Source organism: Vitis vinifera, chromosome 11 (genome assembly GCF_030704535.1).
Source record: "Vitis vinifera cultivar Pinot Noir 40024 chromosome 11, ASM3070453v1".
Taxonomy (NCBI): Eukaryota; Viridiplantae; Streptophyta; class Magnoliopsida; order Vitales; family Vitaceae; genus Vitis; species Vitis vinifera.
The window spans coordinates 4,511,218-4,535,928 of NC_081815.1; the positions used below are offsets into that span (position 1 = coordinate 4,511,218).

At 37.1% G+C, this 24,711-nt stretch overlaps 1 protein-coding gene across 2 annotated transcripts in view; it reads left to right on the forward strand.

Moving 5' to 3' along the window:
- The window catches only part of LOC100266475 (nuclear pore complex protein NUP205), an 82,139-nt gene that overhangs the window by 26,192 nt on the left and 31,236 nt on the right, over nucleotides 1–24,711 (forward strand). For both annotated transcript variants that reach the window (XM_010658120.3, XM_010658121.3), the window contains exons 10-18: nucleotides 5,678–5,767; nucleotides 11,067–11,228; nucleotides 19,058–19,174; nucleotides 19,281–19,487; nucleotides 20,880–20,981; nucleotides 21,145–21,288; nucleotides 23,213–23,343; nucleotides 23,431–23,550; nucleotides 23,692–23,815. In XM_010658120.3, coding sequence (XP_010656422.1) covers nucleotides 5,678–5,767; nucleotides 11,067–11,228; nucleotides 19,058–19,174; nucleotides 19,281–19,487; nucleotides 20,880–20,981; nucleotides 21,145–21,288; nucleotides 23,213–23,343; nucleotides 23,431–23,550; nucleotides 23,692–23,815 — 1,197 coding nt within the window. The remainder of the gene's footprint in view (nucleotides 1–5,677; nucleotides 5,768–11,066; nucleotides 11,229–19,057; nucleotides 19,175–19,280; nucleotides 19,488–20,879; nucleotides 20,982–21,144; nucleotides 21,289–23,212; nucleotides 23,344–23,430; nucleotides 23,551–23,691; nucleotides 23,816–24,711) is intronic.

Below are 24,711 nucleotides of genomic sequence, written 5' to 3' on the forward strand. Positions count from 1 at the left end.
GAAACAGGAAAGAATTAAGTTTTCTCCCATGGCTCTGATACCATGTTGAGAGAGAGAGAAAGAAGAAAAACCTTAATTCTCATTCATCTGTTTACTTACAATTGAGAAATATATATATACAAGGCTAGGAGTCCTAATTACCATACATGTGACCTATATTAACAAGGAAAGATTATATACTATAAATACATTATATTCAACAGTTTGCATGGAGAAAGGAACTTGAGTTAGCAGAGGCACGAAAAGCTTTAAAAATATGAATTCATTGAAAAGAAACCAGAGGATGTCAAGGACCAAATTCTTAGATTAGGGATAGTGGATCATGGAAATACATACTAACTAAAGTTGATTTAATTAGAGTAAGTTGTTGATTGATTGGGGTCTTGCCAAGGGAGGGGAGTTGTTTTTGGTGCCTTATCTCTTTTAGGTTGTGCCTTTTGGTCCCCGTTGTATACAAATTGTGTATTTTGGTGCCTTCTTTTAAGAGCTTTTTAAAAATTTCTTTTCATTTGCCTATAAAAAATATATAAGGAGAGTAAGTTCCTTAATTTTACATCGGAAAGTGATGATGGAAATTAAAATTCCATGACAAAGAGGAAGAGGATGAACTTCAAATTGAAGAAACACTAAAATCTCTTTCCTTCACCACTCTATAGAGATTTGGTGATTGAACACAAAAAGTTGATCGCACCATCCAATATCATTTCAGAATTGAATTTTTCTACCATCACCCATTGAATATTGGGTGAAAAGAGTGAAATTACAAAATACTTGTGCAATGTCCTCCCAATATGGCACTCTTCTCTAGATTTATCTTTAATCTTGGAATGGGTTTAGACACTAATAAAATTAGTTTAAGACTTGGTAAGTTTTATAGTTTTTAAAAGTGTGCTTACACCAAGGTGCAATGACTCACTAGTTGTAGCACCTTGCCTGTTGAAGCATGTGTCTCGTTGGAGGACACCTCATTTATTTATTTTTCTTTCTTTTTTAACACTTGTTTTCTTTAATTTTTGGTTGTATATTGAATTTATGACATTGCATAAGTTTTTGTTGATGCTTGTTTGAAATGCTTAAAATCTTGAATATTTTTTTTTGTTGTTTGAATTGAATTTTGGATCATATTTTATTAAATAGAAATGCACCATAAGTTGTTCCTTGCTTCGCTTAGATGCATGCTTTTGGTTGTGTGCGCACTGAACCCTTAGAGGACTTCTTTGTCTTGGGTGCATATTAAGCCTTTTAGAATGAACATGGTGTCATCAGTGAGTTGTAAATTTGTCACCCTCGTTATACTTCTGCCTACTTAAAAACCCTAAAAAGTGTCACACCCTTCCACTCTCAACATCAATGTGCTCAATACATTTACCACAATAGTGAAAAGAGATGGAAAGAGTGGATCACATTGTCTTAAACTCGTTAAAGAACTAACCCAAGAGCTTTCCTGTTCTTGTAAAGGAAAATTTCTATTGTGAAATAGAAATAGGTTCCTTCAATAAGGATGGACTTGGTGCCTTATAATTAAGTTCATCTGTGTATTTATGAGGAAAAAATATGTAGAGAGATTTGATTGAGAGAAAGAACTTTTTGTGTAATTGAGGCTTTGGGTTTTGTCAATTTGAGAGCTCTAAGGGTGTTATCTCGTTGTCCAATTTTGGAAGTTCTTCACCATCTTAAGCCCATGAACATGGATTTTAGGTTGAACCATGTCAATTTTGTGTGCTTTGTATGGTTTATGTTTTCTTATTTTCTTCTCTATAGTAATTTTTCTTTGAGATGTATCACCATTTTTTTTTGGTTTAAAATTGAAGGTTGAAAGTAATTTTGTCATTTTGGGTAAAAAATAATTAGATCCTTGTGATTGAAAGAATGGATGTGGTATTCTAACAAAGAAACACAATTTTTTTCTTGGCCAATTTAGAGTTGTATGAACATTTTATGTAAAATATTGGTATTTGATATGTTTGTCTCAGCTACAGTTGATACTGTTGTGAAATATAGTGGACAAGGTTCTTTTGGGATAGAAAATGTTGTTGTTATTTATTATTGCTTTTGTAATTTCAGGGGGTGAGAGTTATTTTGGTTCTCTTGTTTGAATTAATTGGTGGAAATTTTGAAGAAAAGGGCCACATATGTGTATTATGGTCATCCCCTATAGAGTGTTCACGATGTGTTTTATTTGATGTTAGAAAGGCATTTTGGGAAAAAAAATATTGATTTTTCATATTGGTAATCCTGTGTTTATTATTTATTCCTCTGTTGTGCCCTTGCTTATAGTGATACTAAAAAGGCAAAATAAGTTGGTGATACTAAGAATGCAGTTTTCCTTTTAATAGGAAATGCATTTCCTAATACTACATTATACCTTTTTTTTAAGTTCCTTTTTATAAAGACAGAAATAAGATGTTGCTAATGTATCCTAATTATCCCTTAACTCAGGTCTGATAGCTGTATCAAAATACTCCTTAACCTTATTATTATGTTGTGTTAATGTCTAAAATGTCATGTTTTTATTGTTCCCTTTTTATGTATGTTTCTGCCTTGGGTTGGGGTTTCATGTGGTAGACTTGAGATGGTTTCAAACCCTTTTTTTAGTGGGATGTGTTGTGTTAGTGGAAGCTTTGATGGTACTTTCTGTGCAATAACATAAAGATAAATAAATCAACACAAAATAGAAATAAGATTTAATATGGTTCCATGAGCCATATTTACATGAAGAGAGCGACTGAATCCCCTAGACCATAAAGATTATTATAAAGGAAAGAGAACAAAGACACAGCTTGAGCCTTGAAACATTCCATGTGTTCCTGCTCTAATATTTACCTTCTGGGCCTCCAAAGAACATCTCAGTCTTGTGACTTTTTGCCTTCAAGACCTAGGATATTTATAGATATATTTTTAAAATTTTTCTTTATTCAATATGGAAATTTATTTCTGAAGGAAACATCAATGTAAGAAACACTCTATTCAATATTCTCCACTAAAAGGCTTTGTCATGCAATTGAAAAGTGAACCAAATTAAGAATTTGATATACCTTCCAAGATGATGTGAGGCAAAGTACATGCAAGGTTTTCCAAAATTGTGAAATGGAGTGATAGAATGCATTTTTGGGGCTTGGAGCCATCTTTTTACTCAACTGTTCTTAGCAAGCCATTCTCGATCATCTTTGCTTTAAACTGAACTATAAAATATTTTTTATCTGCTTTGTATAATTTCTGTCATTACCAATAGAAACTTAAACCTTGGATTTATTGTAATAATTTACATTCGAGTATTATTTAGGCTTGTTTAGCATAGTTTTTTGATTGATCTGATTGATAAAGTATTTTGACAGTCTGTTTGGCTATACATTAAGGCCATATTTGGTGCAACTGTAGCTTTTCTGTAAAACGCTTCCTTAAAGTTTAAAGTACTGAGTGGACAAGAAAGCACTCTGTAAAGCTTATTTAATAGTGTAAATAGGCTTTAGATGGTCAAAACAGTGTGTCAAATCCTTTAAGACCCTTAAAAGTAGAAGAAAATTGGGGCATAAATAAGGCCTTTTTTTATGAAGTTGGCATCAAGATGACTTTGTAGAAGAACTTAAAGCAAGGAGCTTTTGATTGTTTTTTTTTTTTTTTTTTTGATGGGACACAATAGTATAGTATATTAAGTTAAGTAAGAATAAGTACAATAGAATGATGAGAAATCCTCCCAAAAACCACACAAAAAGAAAGTAGGAACCTTCGAAGTACAAGCAAATCTATACGACTATGAGGTTCCACAAACCAGTCCATGTGGGGATATACAAAAAATAATCTATCCTTGCTAGCCCACACCCTTGGAACTACACACCAACATTCAATCAAGTTGGATCATATTAAGGGGAATATCCTTAAAAATTGTGGTGCCAAAGGCCCAAAAGGAAGCTGAGAAATGAATTATATCTCAAAGAACCTTTTTAAGTTCTTAGTCTCAAGTGGTAAAGGGATGGGGAGGATTTAGGGGGAGGTTCTAGGTTCAAGTGCCATTGGGGACAAAAATTTACCTATTGAAAAAAAAGACCCTATGAAGTTCTTGCCTTGTCTTAAAAATCCCTAGCATTTCTTTCCCACCACACAACCCACATCAAAGCAAGACAAGCGGACTGCTACAACACCTTGCTTGTAATGGTCCTTTCCAATCCTTTATATGGGATAATCATCATATCACATATACTCCTATAAGGAACCCAATCCTTATGAGCCAAGTTGAATAATCTATACCATAGCCTCAAACAATGTAAGAAGATATGATTTACTGTTTCACTACTCTCCATACACAACAAACAAACATTAGGATTGAGGGCTTCGTTGGATCTTTTCAGTTGTAGCATGTCATTAATGTTTACCTTCTTGTGTGCCACTAATCAAGCAAAAGATTCGACCTCAAATAGGGCTTGCGATTTCCAAATAGAATCAGTAGGGAATGATGGAATTTGATTAGTATGGTTGGACATGATTGAAAAGAATGACTTTACTGTAAATAAACTTCAAGAAGATAAGGACCAAGCTCTCAAATTAGGACCAGATGGAGATAAATGCAAATGAGAAAGAGAGGACATGAGTTTTTTAAGATCTCCTATCTCAAAATCAGAAAGATCGCGATGAAAATTTAAATTCCAAGAGAAAGGATTAGTGGACCCAAGAACTGATGAAATATTGAGGTTTTGAATTGTGACACTTCTAAATAGACATGAGAATTGAGAACACAAAGGTTGATCCTCCAACTACAAGTCTTCCTAGAAAAGATTTCTTGTCCTATCTCCAACACGGTGTCTAGTATTTACCTTCCCTGAACAAAAGCTCCTTGTGTGATATGGATACTTTCATTAAGAACACCTTGTAACCACTCTGATAAGACTTTGACTATGACCTTACACAAATAAGTGATCAAGCTAATAGGTCTAAAATTGACAATCCTTTTGGTTTGACTCTTTTTGGGCATTAGGGCATTGAAGGTAGCATTTGTGCTTTGAGTAACTACCCACTTTTGTGAAATTCTGAAAACACCCTCATTAAATCCTTCTTAATCACATCCTAACACTCTTGGAACACAACAATAGTGAAACCATTAGGGCTTAGAGCTTTGTCCTTATCTAAATTTCTTATATGTTAAGTAGCATTCTAAATTTAATTTTTTTCATATTAAATAGCAATATATTCTTTGCACAAATCTTTTCAAATAAGCACTTTAGTAGAAGTTATAGCTACACCAATTGGGTCCTCTATGTTATTGATGTTACTATGATTAAACTCCTGCTTCAATTTGTTTTTAAAGTTGGAAATGTTTTGAATGCCCTGCAATAGGCATTTCCTTATAGGAGGTATATTTTGCATTTTCTTCTTGATAGAAACAAAAAAAAAAGTTATTCTTTAAATTTGCTCTTCATTTTGAATAAAAAAAAAATTGCTCTTCATTCTATCTTTTGTTTACCTATGTTTTTGCAATGTCGATCTCTTGTCTATATGTTGTACAATTTTTTATTGTTTATTTATTTATTTATTCAATATAGAAAGAATGGAAATTTATTGGTACGTTTTAGTGAAGTGGTTGATTTTTTTATTAAAATTTGTTATTCTGACTGTTTCTTTTTTCATTGATCTATGTGCATATTTTGAATAAGGTTCCCTTTTTGTTTTATTGCGATTCTTGCAGAATGATGATGAGGATATGATCTATGTCTACAACGCTTATTTGCACAAGATGATTACATGCTTCTTATCTCATCCCATTGCTAGAGACAAGGTCAGTTGATTCTTTCGTGGTAAAAATGAATTTTGTATATTAATTTCCAAGATGAGTGTACAAAGATATATATGGTTAAGGCACAGGGAAAATAGGAAACTAATTATCTAAAATCTGTCCTAAAGATATGGTAATAATAACTCAAGAAAATAAAAATAGAAAAGAATATGAACCTTCCTAAAATACATAAATTACAAAGCGACATATAATAAAATTGTTTTAACTTCTTATTTTTCAGGGATTCTTAACAAACTTGCAAACACTCCCCTTTAAGCTGGTGAATAGATATTATCCATTCCTAGTTTTCTAGTAATTATTTGAAATGCTTGTCTAAACAATCCCTTAGTCAAAATATCAACTAATTGCCTTTTAATTGAAACATATAGAGTATAAATTAAGCCGTTGTCCAATTTCTCTTTAATAAAGTGTCTATCTACTTGCAAGTGCTTAGTGTGACCATGTTGGGAAGGATTGTGTGTGATGTTAATAGCTGATTTATTATTGTAGTATGAACTCATAGGTCCTTCCCATTCTTGACAATGGCATGAAAAAGTAAGGGACGGGTGTGGATCATATGGTTTGGAGATGGGAAGGACTGAGTTCTTTTGGTTTTGTGTTATGTGTTGCTTCCTCATTCTTGACAATAGCTGTCTAGCAACTCCTGCTCATTAAAAGGCAATCAAAAACTGCCTTTCTTGAAAGATAATGGCTGTGGTTAAAGTTGTCACTAGATATGTACATTTGGACTACTTTGAATCATTCTATCAAAGTGTGTCATTTTTAGTTCCATTGTGAATCAATACATGCAGTTGAAATTGAAGATGAATCTCACCTATGGATAACACTAGGAGGTGGGGGTGTTGAATAGGTGTTTTTGCAACAATTAGAGAAGGTGTTTTACAGATGCTTATAGATCCCTTGTTTTTCTCCTATGAATTGATCTTCTTTTCAATCCTATGAATAAACAAGCAAATCATAAACAACAATGGATGCACCAACACTCTCCCAAACAAGTTATTCACTGCAAGTCACATGCAAATGAAACAACACTCCCCAAACATGATATATAAGACATTACATCAATATAAACACTCATTTAAACATGCCCCTTGACATCGACCGACAAAAATTGAAATATATTTTGTTCTTTCAAAGCTCTAATAGTCAAATTTCAGTTCATGCTCCAATTAAACAATCAACATAATGAAAAATATTATAAGCTAATGAAATATAATCACAAGACAAGATAGAATAGAGAGACAACAAGTGGAAAACCTCCGAAGAGATAAAAAACCATAGGCCTCAAGCAATCAAATAATCCATTAAGAAGAAAAATTAGCTGAGTACAAGGATTTACCTAGCCCAAGCCTTCGATTCTCTCCCGACCACTTGTCTAGAACCTTCAAGCTTCAGTTACCACCTTTCTTCTTTCGGAAAATACTTGGAATCCACTCCAAACTTTGATCTCGACCTCTTCTTAAGTCCACACAAGAAGAAACTTGGGTTTTACCCCAAATATGTTGAATATGAGAGCAAGGATGAATAACTCAATGAATCAACCCATTTGGAACAAAAATTTCACGATTAAAAATCGATTTTCGACTCAAACCCAACTAATTTTTTCTCAAGGCAAACAATCCCCAATTTGGTAAAAAAAAGCTTGAAGCTCAAAAACCGGGTTTTCACTCTCACAACCACCTCTTCCTCATCTAGAAAGAAGGCTTAAATATTATGGTTTTAAAACCCATCCAACAATTGAGATTTGTTTGGAAAATCATGAAGATTTGTAGGTGTGATCGAAGTTTGATCGATTGGACAAGACCGAAAAAATCTGGGTTCAACATAAACCGTTACTCTTTAGTTTGATCAATAAAAAATCGATCCAAATGTTTTAAACACAATGTTTTACACTCTTAAGCTTCAATTTCATTTTCCAATCTTGCTTTGACAAGAGTAATATTTATGACATCAATCTTGATCAAGCTCATCTTTCAAGATTGACTAAGATGCTTGACTGCAAGGCTTCTGGCTGACCTATACTCTATCTGAGTCTTTCTTTGGGTGGGAACCCCAAGGCGTGTGGCTTTTGGGATCCAGTGATTGAGAGAATCTCAAGAAGATTAGATGGGTGGAAAAAAGCATATTTATCCTTCGGGGGGAGGATAACTCTTATCCAATCTTGCCTTACCCATATGCCCTGTTACTTTCTTTCCTTATTTAAGCTACCCGCTTCAGTCGCTGCAAAAATCGAAAGGTTGCAAAAGGATTTTTTATGGTCAGGGATTGGGGAAGGAAAAAGAGATCATTTAGTAAGGTGGGATGTTGTGCGTAAACCGAAGGAAATAAGGGGTTTTGGTTTTGAGAATATTTCTCTGAGGAATCTCGCTCTTTTAGGGAAATGGTTGTGGAGGTACCCTAGAGAGGGTTTAGCTCTATGACATCAGGTTATATTAAGCATTTATGGTTCACACTCTAATGGTTGGGATGCTAACACTTTAGTCAGATGGTCACATCGTTGTCCTTAGAAGGCTATTGCACAAGTCTTTCAGGAGTTTTCCTTGTTTACTCGGTTTGTGGTAGGAAATGGGGAAAGAATTCGGTTCTGGGAAGATTTGTGGTGGGGGGACCAACCTTTGGGAACCCAATATCCAAGACTATTTAGAGTAGTCTTGGATAAAAACATCCCTATTTCTTCAGTTCTCGGTCCTACTCGTCCTTTCTCTTGGAATTTAAATTTCTGCCGTAACCTGTTAGATTCTGAGATAGAGGACTTAGAAGGCCTCATGTGGTCACTTGATGGATTGCATTTATCTCATTCGGTTCTAGATGCCAGATTTTGGCCATTATCTTATTCAGGGCTTTTTTCAGTCAAATCCTTCTTTCTAGCATTATCTTAATTTTCTGGATCTCCTCAGGTTTTCCCTTCTAAGTTCGTTTGGAATTCTCAAGTTCCTTTCAAAGTGAAGTCCTTTGTCTGGTTAGTAGCACACAAGAAGGTGAATACTAATGACATGCTACAACTGAGAAGACCTTACAAAATCCTTAGTCCTGATATTTGTATTATGTGCATGAAGCATGGGGAATCAGCAGATCATCTTTTTCTTCATTGTTCCTTGACGATTAGGTTGTGGCACAGGTTATTTCAGTTAGCTAAGATGGATTGGGTCCCCCCGAGGAGCATCTTTGACATGATGTTCATCAAATTTAATGGTTTTGGTTCTTCTAAGAAGGGGTTAGTTTTGTGGCAAGCTGCAAGCATCGCTCTTATTCGGGTTGTGTGGTGGGAAAGAAACACGAGGATTTTTGAGGATAAAGCAAGGAATTTAGAGTATCTTTGGGACTCTATCGTTTTCCTTGCTTCTCTTTGGGCTTTCTGTTCCAAGGTTTTTAAGGGGACTCCCCTTAATGTGCTACAACTTGATTGGTTAGCGGTGTGTAGTCCATAAGGTATGGTCCTTTATAGAGTGTTCGCTTCTTTTACAGTGTAATTTCCTGTAGTTTAGTTTTCTTTGGCGGGAGGATTTCTCATCCTTCTATTTGCACTTCTTTTTATCTATCAATATATCTCTGTGTCGTTTCCAATAAAAATAAAAATAAAAGTAAAAGAATAAAAATTTAAAATGCAGTTGATCAATTTTTTCCATCATCCACCGCCTTAAATGCACTTACCGACTCTTTTACCCATCTTCAAACATGAACAATTTGGAAGAGGCAAGTGTCCAAGGGAGGATTTGAAGAGTATGAGCTAAGAGACGCAATGGGAATTTTGACCGGGAATTGCCAATACACAAACATGTTTACAGAAATGAATATTTTGTCCTGGCATTTCATCGATTTGTCCCACTTGCATGCGCACATAATTGGGATGAAATTTATACTCAAAGTAAAAGTTTCTGTTTCTTACACCCAAAATTTAGCTTCTTGTGGGATCCATGTTTTGCAACTTCCAGTCAGAACAGATGCCTTCCTGTGCTTGTCATGCATACCAAATATCATATTCATTGGAGATGAGTACCCTCTGCTTAATGAACTCAAGATTGTTTTGCAAAATTGTGAAGGAAAATCTAATTTTGGTGTGCTATTGGATGGGATATCTCTTAATAGCTAGGATGTAAGTTTTAGATGATGGACATGGTAAACATGATCTGCTTCCTGTTTGATCTTTGGTATATGTTTGGAAGAAGAAGAATAGGATAATCCTCAAGGGAAATCCTGTCAGAAGAATGTATGGAGTCATTCTGGAGGGGGAGTGTGGGCTCCTAGGTTCTCTAGGAGTATTAATGATTGGGAGGTAATTGAGGTGGAGCGCCTTCTTTTGAGGTTGCAAGGGAGGAGAGTTTACAGTGATGTGGAAGATGAAGTAATTTGGACTAAGGCAAAGGACAAAAGATTCTCAGTTAAGTCTCTTTACAAGGACTTGGACCCGGAAAGACGTGAAGAATTTCCTGCAAATATCATTTGGAATTCTTTGGTGCCGCCGAGGGTAAGTTTTTTTGTTTGGGAGGCCACATGGAAAAAGTCCATAACATTGGATCGTCTTCAAAGAAGAGGGTTCTCCTTGGCTAATAGATGCTATTTGTGTTTGGTAGAGGAAGAATCCATTGATCACATACTCTTGCATTGTGGGCTGGCCAGATGTTTATGGAGCTTTCTTTTCTCTCTATTTGGAGTTTCATGGGTGCTCCCCTATTCAATAAGAGAAGCGTTATTGGGGTGGCTAGGGCCTTGTGTGGGAAAGGAAAGGAGGAAAGTGTGGCGTGCAGCACCCTTGTGCCTCTTTTGGATTGTTTGGAAGGAAAGAAACAGTAGGGCTTTTGAGAATGTAGAGCATACGTTTTAGGGGTGTAAATCGGTTTTACTTTGTAATCTGTGGGCGTGGTCCAGGGGTCTTTTTGTTTCTGGTCCCACTTCAGTTGTAGATTTTGTTGATTGGATAGGCCATGGGTAAAGGTTTTTTTGTATACCTCCTGTATACTTAGGGGTGCTTCCTTGAAGTGCCTCTTTTCATTAATATATTGTCTCTTTATTCATCAAAAAAAAAATCCTGTCAGAAGAAAATCCTTAAAGGGGAGGATTTAGATGCTTATAGAACCATGGGCATGGTGTTGAAGTTCTTGTTCCATGCTTCCTTTTTTCATTGGAAATTTTTGGCAATTGTATATTTTCTTGTTTCTCTGTAATTAGGGTGTCATTTTCCACCCATCGTTCATTCAGGTAATAAAATTTCATTTGTGTACATGCATGAACACAAGAACTTGTATTTTCTGTTTACTATGCTTGTTTTATCATTTTCTAACAGGTAAAAGAAACAAAGGAGAAGGCTATGAGTGTCCTTAGTCCTTACCGTATGGTTGGATCACATGATTTCATGCATGATAACAACTCAAACTCTCAAAAGGCTGTTGAAATGGGTTCTCAACCATTTGTCTCTCTCTTGGAGTTTGTGAGCGAAGTTTATCAGGTCAATATGTTTTTTTTTTTTTTTCTGTAATATGTATTATGGTACCTTGATGGAACCATTAAATGCTAGTATTAGTTCTGAAGCATGGATATTTCCCTGAAGAGATTTCTTCAAATATGAACTGGGTTAGGCAACGATGCCTATAGATATGGCAGGATGCATGTATGATACATACCATATTTTCTTTTCTGTTTTATATCTTATGTCAACTCATGGAACTGTTGATTGTGAGTGTTATTATTAAATTGCTCTAAAGGCATGGATATTTTGTCAAAGCGATGCCCCCCCATATGAAATGTATTAGACGATGATGCTCGTTTAATATGGCCCGATATTTGTATGATACTTTCCATGTGTAAAATCCAAAATAGAAAATCTTACCTGTTTTTTTTGGATAGGTAATTTTTTTTTCTTTTATTTATTTATTTTGTTATTTTTGTCATTATTTGTGACTTCAACCTGGAACCTCCCATAAACCCACCCCAACCTTGCCATGCCTCAAGGGTAAAATAGAAAATGTTACCTGTGTTGAATATGCATGGGACATAGCCTTTAAAGGATTATTGTATAGGTTCAAAACAATTGTTACTCTTTCCTTCTGAAAAGAAAATAGGCTGTTGATAAAACGTGAGAATGTGGGCCATTAACATCAAATGGATGTCTAATGAATGTTTTTTTTTTTTATCAGAAACGAAGAGAAATATATTAATAAAAGGAAAGATACAGGAGAAAGAAAAGAAAAAAGAAACAAAAGAAACCACTAGAAGGATGAGAGGTCCTTCCTACACAATCTGAACAACAGAAAAAACACCCAACATTAGCTAAAAACAAAGAGAAACCCCCACAAACTCAAACTTTTGAAGCACAAACCTCACTCCAGTTGAGTTGTAACACATTTAGAGGAACTCCTCTAAAAGCTGCAGAACAAGAAGCCTAAAGAGAGGAATAGAACAAAATCAAATCCCATAACGTCTCTTCCGATCTCCCCTTATCCTCAAAAATCCTATTGTTTCGCTCTTGCCACACTATCCAAACCAAAGTAAGGCAAGCAACTTGACAAAGAGTCTTGCCTCTTAAGGAGTTCCCCAAGCCTTTAAAAGCGATAACCAACATGTCCTCAAAACTCCTTGGAGGGACCCAAACCAACCCAGCTAGCTTGAACAACTTGTTCCAGAGTCCAATGGTAACAGGACAATGAAGAAAAAGGTGATCAATCGACTCTCCATTTCCTTTGCAAAGAATGCACCATTGAGGATAGAGGGACTTGTAGGGTCTTCTCAATTGCAACTTATCATTGGTGTTCACCTTCCCATGAGCTACTATCCAAGCGAGGGCCTTAACCTTTGAAGGGGCTTTTGAACTCCACAAAAACTTGGCCGGAAGGAACAAAATAGGATTAGAGACTTTTGACAAGGCCAAGAAAAAAGATTTCACTGAAAGCAAGCCTGATGAAGACAAAGACCACACTCTAGAATCTGCCAAAGAAGGAGAGAAACACACTGAACTGAGGGAGGACATTAATCTCTGAAGGAGATCAATTTCTGAATCGGTAAGATTGCGGCGAAAATTTAAATTCCAAGCCAATGGAAAGGAATTGCCAAGGACATTTGAAACAGTGAGGTTTTTCACAGAAATAACTCTATAAAGATTAGCAAATTGCGAGCACAAAGATTGGTTACCCCACCAAAGATCTTCCCAAAAGCGAATTCTCTCCCCATTGCCCACCACTAGGTGAACAAAAGGGGAAAATTCTTGGAAAACTTGAGCAATAGCCTTCCAAGGACATCTGTGTGACCATCTAACCACCATGTTGGCGTCCCATCCATTAGGATGTGTCCCATATATACTCACTATAACCTTATGCCAAAGACCACTCCTTTCTCTAGGGAACCTCCAAAGCCATTTCCCTAAGAGAGCAATATTTCTCAAAGAAATCTTCCCAAAACCCAAACCTCCCAACTCCTTTGGTCTGCTAACAACCTCCCATTTGACAAGATGATCTTTCTTCCCTTCCCTTGCCCCAGACCACAGAAAATTCCCTTGCATCTTCTCAATCTTTGAAGCAATTGAAGCTGAGATTTTAAAGAGGGAGAGGAAGTAACTAGGGATGTGAGACAAACAAGACTGAATTAAAGTAATCCTCCCTCCCAAAGATAAATAGGCCTTTTTCCAACCATCCAACCTTCTCGAAATTCTCTCAACCACCGGGTCCCAAAAGCCTATTGTCTTTGGGTTCCCTCCCAATGGAAGACCTAAATAAGATAAAGGCCACTCAGACACTCTACAATAAAAAACCGAGGTCAGACTAGACAATAGCTCCTGTCTAGTGTTAATACCTGAAATGGTGCTTTTCTCTAAGTTGATTTTTAAACCAGAAACTTGCCCGAAAACCAAAAGGATAATCTTGAGGTTTTGAAGATGTTCCAGAGAGGCTTTAGAGAAAATGATAGTGTCATCTGCAAACTGTAACAAAGACACTCTTGTCCTATCCCTCCCCACAGAAAAACCCTCAGTAAGCCCAGTTTCCTCTGCTCTGAACAACAACCTACTTAGAACATCTGCCACTAAAGTAAAAAGGAAAGGAGAGAGAGGGTCTCCTTGTCTCAAACCTCTAGAAGCCTTAACCCAACCCTTTGCATTCCCATTAACTAGGATTGTAAAACTAGAAGAAGACAAACAACCCCTTATCCACGATCTCCATTTCTGGCTGAACCCCTTCCTTTGAAGCACATGATCTAAGAAGCCCCAATCCACATGATCATAGGCCTTTTCAAAATCGATTTTGAAAACAATTCCTTCCTTCCCTGACCTTCTTTTCTCATCCACCACTTCATTGGCTATCAACGCAACATCTAGAATGTGTCTCCCTTCAACAAAGGCTCCTTGAGAACCAGAGATTGTTTCATGAAGAACTTTGCGTAAACGCCCTGATAAGACCTTAGCAATTATCTTATACAAACTTGTAACCAAGCTAATAGGTCTATAATCTGAGATTTTAAAAGATTGACTTTTCTTAGGCACCAAAGCAATGAAGGTCGCATTTGTACTTTGGTTTATTACCCCATTGGTGTGGAATTCGAGAAACACCCTCATAAGATCCTCTTTTATCACATCCCAACACTCTTGATAAACTGCAATAGTAAAACCATCAGGACCAGGGGCCTTTTCCTTATTCAATTGGAAAACTGCCATGCGAACCTCCTCTTCAGTAAAAGGCCTATCCAGCCAAACTCCACTCTCTCCAAAAATAGGGACCCAGTCAATTCCTTCAACCCTCCAAGACTCACCTACAGGTTTGGAATAAAGATTCCCAAAGAAATTAACAATCTCCTCAGAAATAACCTCAATGCTGTTTAAAGTCTCCCCCCTCTCAGAAATCAGAGACTTAATGAACTTCCTACTTCTCCTACCTGTGGCCACTCTATGAAAGAATTTAGAGTTACAATCCTCTTCTTTAATCCACTTAACCCTAGATTTTTGTCTCCATTGAACCTCTTCCTTTAATAACACATCCTCTAACTCCCTTCTTCTTAAGGTCCTTTCTAACACCAAATCAAGATTCAAATTCCCTTCTTGTTCAATTAGATCAATTCTACCTAAGTCCGTAAGAATGAGCTTTTTTTTCTCTTTTAAATCACCAAAGGCCACTATATTCCACTCTTTCAACTTTGACTTAACAAACTTTAATTTCCTCATAAACTTATGACCTTCCCACCCTTCATCCGTACACTCTTGCCACCAAACTCTAAACTTCTCCTTAAACTCAGGATGGAGCAACCACATATTCTCAAACCTAAAAGGAGTCGGACCCCACTTTAAAGGATTAGTTTCCAAACAAATAGGGCTATGGTCAGAGGTCCATCTAGGAAGCGCCTCTTGAAAACTTTGAGAGAAAAAGGTATCCCACTCAGAAGAAAACAAGAACCTATCCAATCTCTTACAAATAGGATCAACTTGCATGTTTGACCATGTAAAAGCCGCATTCCTTAAAGGGGGGTCAAGCAAGCCACTCTCCCTTATAAACTCATCAAAACACCTCATGTTGAAAGTTAATCCGGTCTCACCCAATTTCTCAAATATCCTCCTAATAACATTAAAATCCCCTCCTACACACCACCTTGGGAATGTTAGACCATATAGGTCTTGAAGCTCCAACCAAAAGTCCTTCCTCCACAATGGATTAATCGGGCCATACACTGAAGTTAACCAAAAAGATCCTTCCTCACCAGAGTTAAACTTCACAGTTACAGAAAAGGATCCTAACACCTTCTCTGTACACTCGAACTTACTAGAATCCCACAAAATCACAATCCCCCCTGAAGCCCCACAGGCTGGAAGAGCAGCCCACTCCAATCTCTTGCCTTTCCAAACATTGCTCATAAACCTCTAGTCCCAAGTTTCCCTCTTTGTTTCCTGAAGCATCACAATATCTAGATTTTGAGTACTTAAAAACCTTCTTACAGTCCTCCTTTTCTTCTTGGATCCTAATCCTCTCGTATTCCAGCTTAAAATCTTCATATAAACCAAAAACAACCCAGCACAACTAGCACCCAAACCTAATCCTCTCCTTGGTTTCCAGAAGCATTTTTCCTCTTCCTTTTGAAATAAACCTTGTCTGCCAAAGAATTACTCTGGTTTTCTTCTTCCGCACCTTTTCCATTTTCTCTGACAATTCTGATCCTCAAACTCTCCAAAACCGACTGAACCTTGACCATTTTTCCAGGCGTGAGTCCCTCAACCTGAAAACCTTCCAACGGGAGGATGGGAGGTTCTGGGTTTGGGGACAGAGCCTTCCCTGAGACACAAAGCTTCTCTGGGCTACTTAGAGAATCCTTAAATAAAGGCCAGTCTTCAGAATTTCGGTTAGAGGTTTCTAGGGGAAACGCCACTCCTTCAGAACGGGACACGCTAACAGGACGACTGGGCTCAACAATAGCAAATTTCGGAAAGGGACTACACTGAGAGACAAGGCTTGACTCCAACGGAATGGAGAAAAAGCCTGACATCGAGAAGGAAGAACCGAAGAAACAGAGGAGTCGGAAAGAATATTTGGATTAAAAGCCCCAACCAAAGGAAGACCCTTCTCAGAGAGAGCTAAGGAAGGAGGACGTACCTTTTTTACCCAGTTGCAAAGCGAGATCCCTTCGTCTCCCTCTATCCCCCCGGTGAAGTGTCGAGATTTTTTTGAAACAGGAGAAAGGGCTCCATTTTTGAAGACTGATCTGCCCCAAATAAAGCCTCGATTTGCTTCCGGTGCGCCATCCCCATCTAGGTTGCGCTTTGGGGCAAGAGACTTCACCTTTAGGCTCGGTGGCCAACTCCTCGCCTTGCGTCTTGCAGTAACTGAGTTGCCTTTTAACTTTGCTGACTCTTGAAAATGTGCTATCGGCATCACCTCCTTTGCAGAGGTTCCTGATCGCTGAAGCTTTGAAGACGAAGGCGTTGCTGGGCCACCATTAGAAGACCCTGCTTCAGTTTCGTGGACTGGACCCACAAAAGGCCCAATGTTCTTCTCCTCAAAATGGGCCTTAGCAAAACGGCCTTTAAAAAAGGCTTCTGGTTTTGTTGGCCCGTCAACACTTCCCGCCGTTGGGCCCAAACAGCTCTTCCCCCTTCCTTTCTCCACTTTAGTAGCTGAATTTGAAACTGAAGACCGAGCACGGGAGCGATGACGAGGCCTCCATCTGTGGTACTCATTATCCCTAGCAGTAGCTCGTAGCCCTTCAACGTTCTTTGGCCTCTGATAGACGTAACCTTCCGCTGACGTTACTTCGTCCTTGCTGCGATTTGACTCTGGCCTGAGAAGAACGTCTTCTTCAGCTTCTCCGATGACGAAAACTGCAACCGTAAATGACCAGGCTCCATCTTCCACCTCTAGCAACGCTGGTAGCACGACATTTGGATGCATCTCCACCCACATCTTTACCTTCGACAAGTCTACGAGCTTCAGAGTTTCCTTTGCCACCTTCGTTACCCTCCCCCATTTCTGCAAAATGTACCTCAACTGAAACTCATCCCATAGATGGAAAGGAAGGCCTCTCAGTTCTAACCAACCCCTTCTAAACTTGCCACCAACAACAGAGTTTTCTTTTGGCGACCATCTCCTCAACGCAACAACCCCTCCTCTCACTGTTAAACTCCCTTGATCTTGAAACCACATAGCTCTCCTTGCAAAATCCACAAAAAAGCACCCCTTGTATTCGGAAATGGGAGTTACAGACACCATCCCTTTCGTACCCATCATCCTCGTAATAACTTTCCCTACATCAAACCAATCCAGTATTTTTCCTTTACTTTCACAAATTACAGCTCTTGCCCATTTTCCAACTGGCACCGAAGCTCCGTTTCTATGTCCTTCCTCTGCAACCACATCTGCATAGGACCGCCCTTCTCTGTACATTCCTTTGCTCACCTGAGACTCTTTATCCTTCTCCTTCGAGGCTCTTACAGCCTGATCAGACACATCTTGGACTCTAGAAATCGCCTTCCTAAGAAGCCTCCAACTCCACAGCTTTCTTCAAATGTTCCAACAACCAATCCTACTCCTCCTCTCCAAAGCCTAACGAAACAACAAAACCTCGACTTCTCTCTGTTATTGAAATCCACATTCCCCCATTGATGCCTTCAAACTTTACCTGAAAAGCCTTTCTTTCCACGTCAAATCTTTCCATCACTCCCAACACAACAGCAGCTATTAACCAAGGAGAAACCCTACCTCATCAGCTGATTGGTAGTGAAGATCTTCTCTCAAATGCCTCTCAAAACGCATTCATAATATTGAACGCCACATCCTTGATAGATTTCATTGAGTGGCTATGTACTAAGTATTATATTAGTATTGTGAAAGAGTCTAATCTTCCATCTAAAACTTTCAACCGAATGTGATTTTTTGGAAGCACAAAAAGATTATGCTCTAATGAATGTTTTGATTCCCTTAGTTTTTGTGATCTGGAGCTGGCCTTATTAAGTTTGATTTTCAGGGATACCAGTGACTTCCAAATAGTTAAGTCTCTGTGGTTTCATCATTTTAAGATTTTTCTTGTGGTTTCAGCATGTTTATAAAATGTCCTTTATTTTACATCATAAAATTGAAACAGAGACAAAATAATGTACTTGATCACTTGTTGCGCCTTTTTGCTAGCGCTTTTTAATATATTCTCTCATTTACTTATCCAAAAAAAATATACTTAGTATCCATTTCAAATTAGAAACAACAACATAATCATTGTAATCTAAATCAAAAAGTACAAGAAAGATGAATTATCCTTTGGACTCCTTCCACATGAATTTAGACTTCTTTGATAACTATGTTTTTTATTAGGAACAACTGCAAAAATCATTGCAGTCTGAATAGATAAGTACAAGGACGACATATCCTTCAGACTCCTTCTCTAACTATAACTGCTTCTGATAACCCTCTTTTGCTTAATTTTCAAAATTCGTTTTGCCTACTATTTACAATCCTCTTCATTCTCTCAACTAGCTGAAGAAGGGGGAAGAAAATGAAAAATAAAGAACGTATTCAGATTAATTTGGTTGGTTGAGTCACATCTCTCCTCAGTGGTTGAGTTTAGTACACATGTGTTTTGTTTATTGCTATGTGTTAGCAACTTTCTGGACCTCTGCTGTTTAATCTGGAGCTCTAGTTGAGATAAATTCTTTTACTTAGGATGAGATTCTGGTGTGCAATGGTCTGAGAAGACAGACATGATGCCAGATAGTCTCTTAGTTTCTTGCTTGCTTTTTTGTTCTATTTCTTCATGATGCTCTTCTGTTAGATTTATTGAAGTTAATTGAGCATAATAAAGTTTTGTGTTATCCATAATCAGAAGGAACCAGAGCTGTTATCTGGCAATGATGTATTGTGGACCTTTGTAAACTTTGCTGGAGAGGATCATACTAACTTTCAAACACTTGTGGCTTTCTTAAAAATGCTGGGTACCTTGGTATGTAAAGTGCATTATATGATTAATTTATGTGGATGCCAATTATGCTTTCTCATGTTTATACAATTCATGGTCTCTTAGATCTTTGCTATGAATTTCCTGTTAGGCTTCTAGTCAAGAAGGTGCTTTGAAGGTTTTCGAGTTGCTTCAGGGAAAGACGTTCCGCTCTGTTGGGTGGAGCACTTTGTTTGATTGTTTATCAATTTACGAAGAGAAGTTCAAACAGGCCCTTCAAAGCCCAGGGGCCATTTTGCCGGAGTTTCAAGAAGGGGATGCAAAGGCACTTGTTGCATATTTGAATGTTCTTCAAAAGGTTTTCACTTGTTTTACTCCAAAATTTCATCTGCACTTCTAAACTTTTTGCTGACTTTTAGCATTTGGTTCTGGAAGATCATAATACAAATCTGGAACTGTATGCATCTGGTGCATTTTATTCTAGCTTTATCAGTATTGTTGGTGTTCTCAGTTGATGTCAAGGTTCCAATGCTGATTTAAATGTGCTTGTTACATCTTGAAGTGCAACTTTACTATGAACCACCTTCCTCAATAACATAAACATCTCTTGTTCTCATCTGTGCTAATCTTTTCACACCACTTCTACTGCCTGTCTGGAAATCTTATTTTGCAACTTTCTCATTGGATCACCTACTCTTCTATTATGTTCCCTTGTGAAACCCGAATTTTCCTATTTATTGATCTGCCTTTCCTACCATTCTTGTTGAATTAGTGCTTTCTTGTAAGCTATTGCTCCCTCCTTCCCTTGTCAGAAAAACAAATTTTGAAACCTGAATTTTCCTATTTATTGGTCTGCCTTTCCTAACATTCTTGTGGAATTAGTGCTTTCTTGTAAGCTATTTCTCCCTCCCCTAGTCTGAAAACAAAATTTGAAAAAGTTGGTTAAAACTTAAAGGAACAATTTCTTTTGAAGTTTAAATATATTATGTTCAATTTTTTATTTTGAAATTTGATGAAATTTGCAGGATTGTTCCTGAATATATTTGTATTTAAACATTTCACAGTTAATGTTTTGAAAAGTTGTTATGGACATCTGAAATTTTATTTATTTTTATTTTTCAAAAATGTGAAAGTTGTCATGTGAAAATTCCTGGTTAATCGTCACCAAGATCAATGTTAACGGTGTTTTAAGTACCTTATATATATGTGTGTGTGTGCTTGCACGCATGTGTATGAGAGAGAGAGAGAGAGAGGGAGATTTGTATTTCAATCACAGAAAGGAGTGCAAACCATGTTGGCACCAAGTACGGAAAAGAACAGAAATGCAATGCCAGTACATCTTTCCTCACTCAAAGAAGTTCTATTTTATGGCTTCTTTATAGAGGGTTTATGAATGGGAATATGAAATCCCAAAAGCTTAAGCACTAAGGTTTTGGTTTTTTTTTTTTTTTTTTTTGTTTCTTTTTTTGTTTTATTTTATTTTATTTTTTATATTTTATGTTTGTGGGTGGGGGCTATTGGGTTTGGGGTGTTAATCTTTTCTTTCTCAAGTACTATCTTGTTCACTTTGTTTAATTTGATTTTTTTAATTATGAATTTTTAGTCTAACCAGAAAAGGGTTTAAATCTATTGCCACATGTAGGTGCTACCTCCTGTGCCTTGTCTGGATGGAAACCATATTTCTTGGTTTTCCCCTGTTATTACTGATTGAAATGAATCACTGCTAAACCCCGATATCACATATTTTCAGGTTATGCAAAATGGAAATCCTGTTGAAAGGAAGAACTGGTTTCCTGATATTGAACCATTATTCAAGCTTCTCAGCTATGAAAATGTGCCTCCTTATTTGAAGGTTGTAGGCTGTCTTTTTATTCTGCTTCTCTTTATGCATAGCTTTGTATGAAATTCTTGTCTTTGGTGACATTTAAAGGCTGCCATTGAATTTTTCTTTACCTGTTTCTACTCGATATCCTACTTGTTTTTTCCTGTAAAAGAGTATGTTGCACGTTCTACAGGGTGCTTTGCGGAATGCCATTACTACTTTCATTCAAGTCTCTCCTGCTCTGAAAGATACCATTTGGAGCTATCTTGAACAGTATGATCTGCCAGTAGTTGTTGGGCCTAATTTAGGGAATAATGCACAACCCATGGCATCACAGGTTAGTTTTGTGTACAATATCTGAATCCGTTTATGGTTTATAATACCACAAATCACATGGAATAGCTTATCCCTACCATGAAAGGAAAAGGCTAAGTAAATGTTGACGATTTGTTTTACATTTATCAACTCTTAGTTTTGATAATATTCTTGAATAAACTCTATGATGTAGTTAGTTTCAGTGTATGAAAATTCTTGTTTCAACCTAGTTAAATATATCTTTGCCTTTTCTAAATGTTTCTGGAGGTGGAGAGGTTACTTGTGACAATACAAGGAAGGAGACTAATGATGGGATTTTTTCTGTTAAATTTCTTTATAGTGCTCTTGATTCTAGAAGTGCAGTTCAGTTTCCAAAAAGCATCATTTGGAGCCCTTGTGAACTAAAGTGGGTTTTTTTTGCTTGGAAAGTCTCTTGGGGTACGGTGTTAACCTTGGATCAACTAAAAAAGAGGGGGCAACCCTTAGCTAATAGATGCTTCCTTTGTCGTGTGGAAGAAGAGTCAATTGATCATATTCTAATTCATTGCACCAAGGCAAGAGTTTTATGGGAGTTATTGTTTGCTCTTTTTGGAGTGATGTGAGTCCTTCTATATTCGGTTAGAGATACCCTTCTTGGGTGGCATGTTACCTTCATGGGCAAGAAGTGTAGAAAGGTGTGGATGACAGCCCCCTTATGTCTTTTTCTGGCGGTTTGGAAGGAAAGAAATAGAATTGCTTTTGAAATGAGGAGCTTTCGATTCATAGGATGAAAAATTCTTTTGTATGTAATTTTTTGTTATGGACTAAGTCGGTTATAGATGAAGGACCTTTACCTTTAATCAACTTTTTTGATTGGTTGGGTTCTTGATGAGGGCTGGTGAGATTTTTTGTATCCCTTCTTCTTTTTGTTCTTGCCTTTTGGCGCCTCTTGTATACCCCCTATATGCTTTGGGTCGGCCTTCATACACCCTTTTCTCTCTTTATATATATATATATATATATATATATATATATATCATTTTTCTGTGCGTTTACTTATCAAAAAAAAAAAGAAAAGGTTTCTGGAGTGTATATGTCGAATACCCAGATTTCTAATTTCTTAGGCAATTCATGGAACAAGTTAATTTTCACGTTAGTTATTGAATACATGCTGCTAATTAGGATATAGTACATCCTGGTACGCTTCTAGAGGTTTTCCAGTGTTTTAAGTCTCTTTCATTGAGTTCTGGTGGCAAAATGACGATTGATGTGCAAACATGATCAATTGGAGAGCTGCCTAGTTGCAGTTCCTACATGTGGAAATATTTTTCTGATGTTTCAGTTTGCCCTGAATGCAATGGAAGTTTGACGGATATGCATGTCTCTTTTCTTGACATGGTGGATAATGTGATATTTGAGTAGCAGGTTGGGAAATAGCTGAAAGTGGACACTGTGATTGCTGAAGTTTCACCTGGCAAATTTTCCAGACATAGACTGCATGAAGTATTAGTATTTCAACAGGAAGAAGGGAAAATATTTTTGTTGTAGTTTTCTGTTGTCAATAAATCAAATACCATTTGTATGAAACTGTGGTATTTATTGGTGTTACCATTATTAGTAACACTGTTTTAGCAATGGCCATAAATTCTATGTTTGTGACGTCTCAGCTTGGGCCTCTTCAACCAAGCAATGTTTCTTTTCTGGCATGCACTTTTTTGATCTCCATGCTCTAGAAACTGTTGTGTATGAATATTTGCAATAGTTTCACCATGAATCATACATTGTTGAGTCAAAAAACTCTTCCCAAAGTTCTATTGAGAATTTTCATATTCTGATGCTAATTTTTGTTGGTTTTTCAGTTTCTCATTCTTTATGCAACCTTGATATCTCTGTTGATATCAATATTTTGTCCTTAAATTAATTGATACATACTGTAGTGATTGTATCTTAATCTGGGAGTTTGACAGATTTATGACATGCGATTTGAGTTGAATGAGATAGAAGCAAGACGAGAACAATATCCTTCAACAATATCTTTCCTTAAGCTGTTAAATGCTCTTATTGCAGAAGAAAGAGATGTCAGTGATAGAGGGCGTAGGTACTGGTCCTTGGTTTCTCTTGTAGTTTAAATTTGTATTTTTCATTCTGTTGTGTTCATTCTAATATTCAGTGGCAACTTTTGCAGATTCATTGGTATCTTTAGGTTCATATATGATCACGTGTTTGGGCCATTCCCTCAAAGAGCATATGCAGATCCTTGTGAGAAGTGGCAGTTAGTAGTTGCATGTCTTCAACATTTTCGAATGTGAGTTCCAAGGGTTAAACCTAGATCTCTCTGTTCTTTGGTTTCTTCCAGTTCCTTGGAAGTTACAAGCTCTTCTCTCTACGAATTTATGTGAACTCGATTATTGCTCCCACATCACATGTTTATATAATGCATGTGCAGGATACTGAGCATGTATGATATAAGGGATGGGGATATTGACAATGCTGGTGACCAACCACAGCTTTCAGCAGTGGCACAATCAGCCCCACTTCAAATGCAGCTCCCTGTTGTAGAGTTGCTCAAAGTATGCTTTTGTGTGTGTGTGTGTGTGTGTGTGTGTGTGTAATTCTTCTATGTCTCTCAAAATCCAAGCCAGTTTGGGATGTGAAACTAGGAGTTGGGTTATTATGATTCTTCTGATTGATTTTATGCATGGAGCTATTGATCTTATGGTATATGTTCCCCATGCTGAATACTACTTAATTTAACTTCCATTTTTGCCTTCCGTGCTTTCTATTATGTGGTGAGAGCCCAAGCTTGTTCAGAACATGATTGATTATCTTGATAATTTTTGTAATCTCTATTAGTATGTGTTACATTCTTTAGGTACTCTGCAATTCAGTCAATTTTGGGCTCTATGATGATTATTTGATTGTAGATAATGACACTGATTGATTCCTAATCGTGTTAGGAATCTCATACCATATGCCATTTCCACAGTACTTACTGGTTTAAAAATGTTGCTTTTTGTCCGTCCAGTATTCCAAATGATCCTTGGTTGCTATTTCCTAAGCTTCCTCTTGAAGCAAAGATCCTTAGTTGCTTTTTTTATTGGAGTAGGATTCCTGCTTTTTCTGGAGATATGGTTTCTTATTTCATTTGGTGATCATGATTGGCTAATAGGGTGACTAACAGTTTGGTCAAGAGGGGTGCTAGATTCTAAAATATGAACAAGAGGATGGCCATACATTACAAGGATATAACAAGAACTTGTACAAGTTAGAGCAACTTCAACACGCTTCAAGGGGGTAAAAGATTCCCTATAAAACAGGCCTGATGCCTGTCTCCTCTTTTTGCTAAAAGATCAGTAACATCATTAGTTGAACAAAGAAAATACGAGAAAGCACATCTCAAATGATATGCAAAATCTGGAATTTGATGAGGCCACCCATCATACTTCTGAGGTCCTCTCTTTGATTT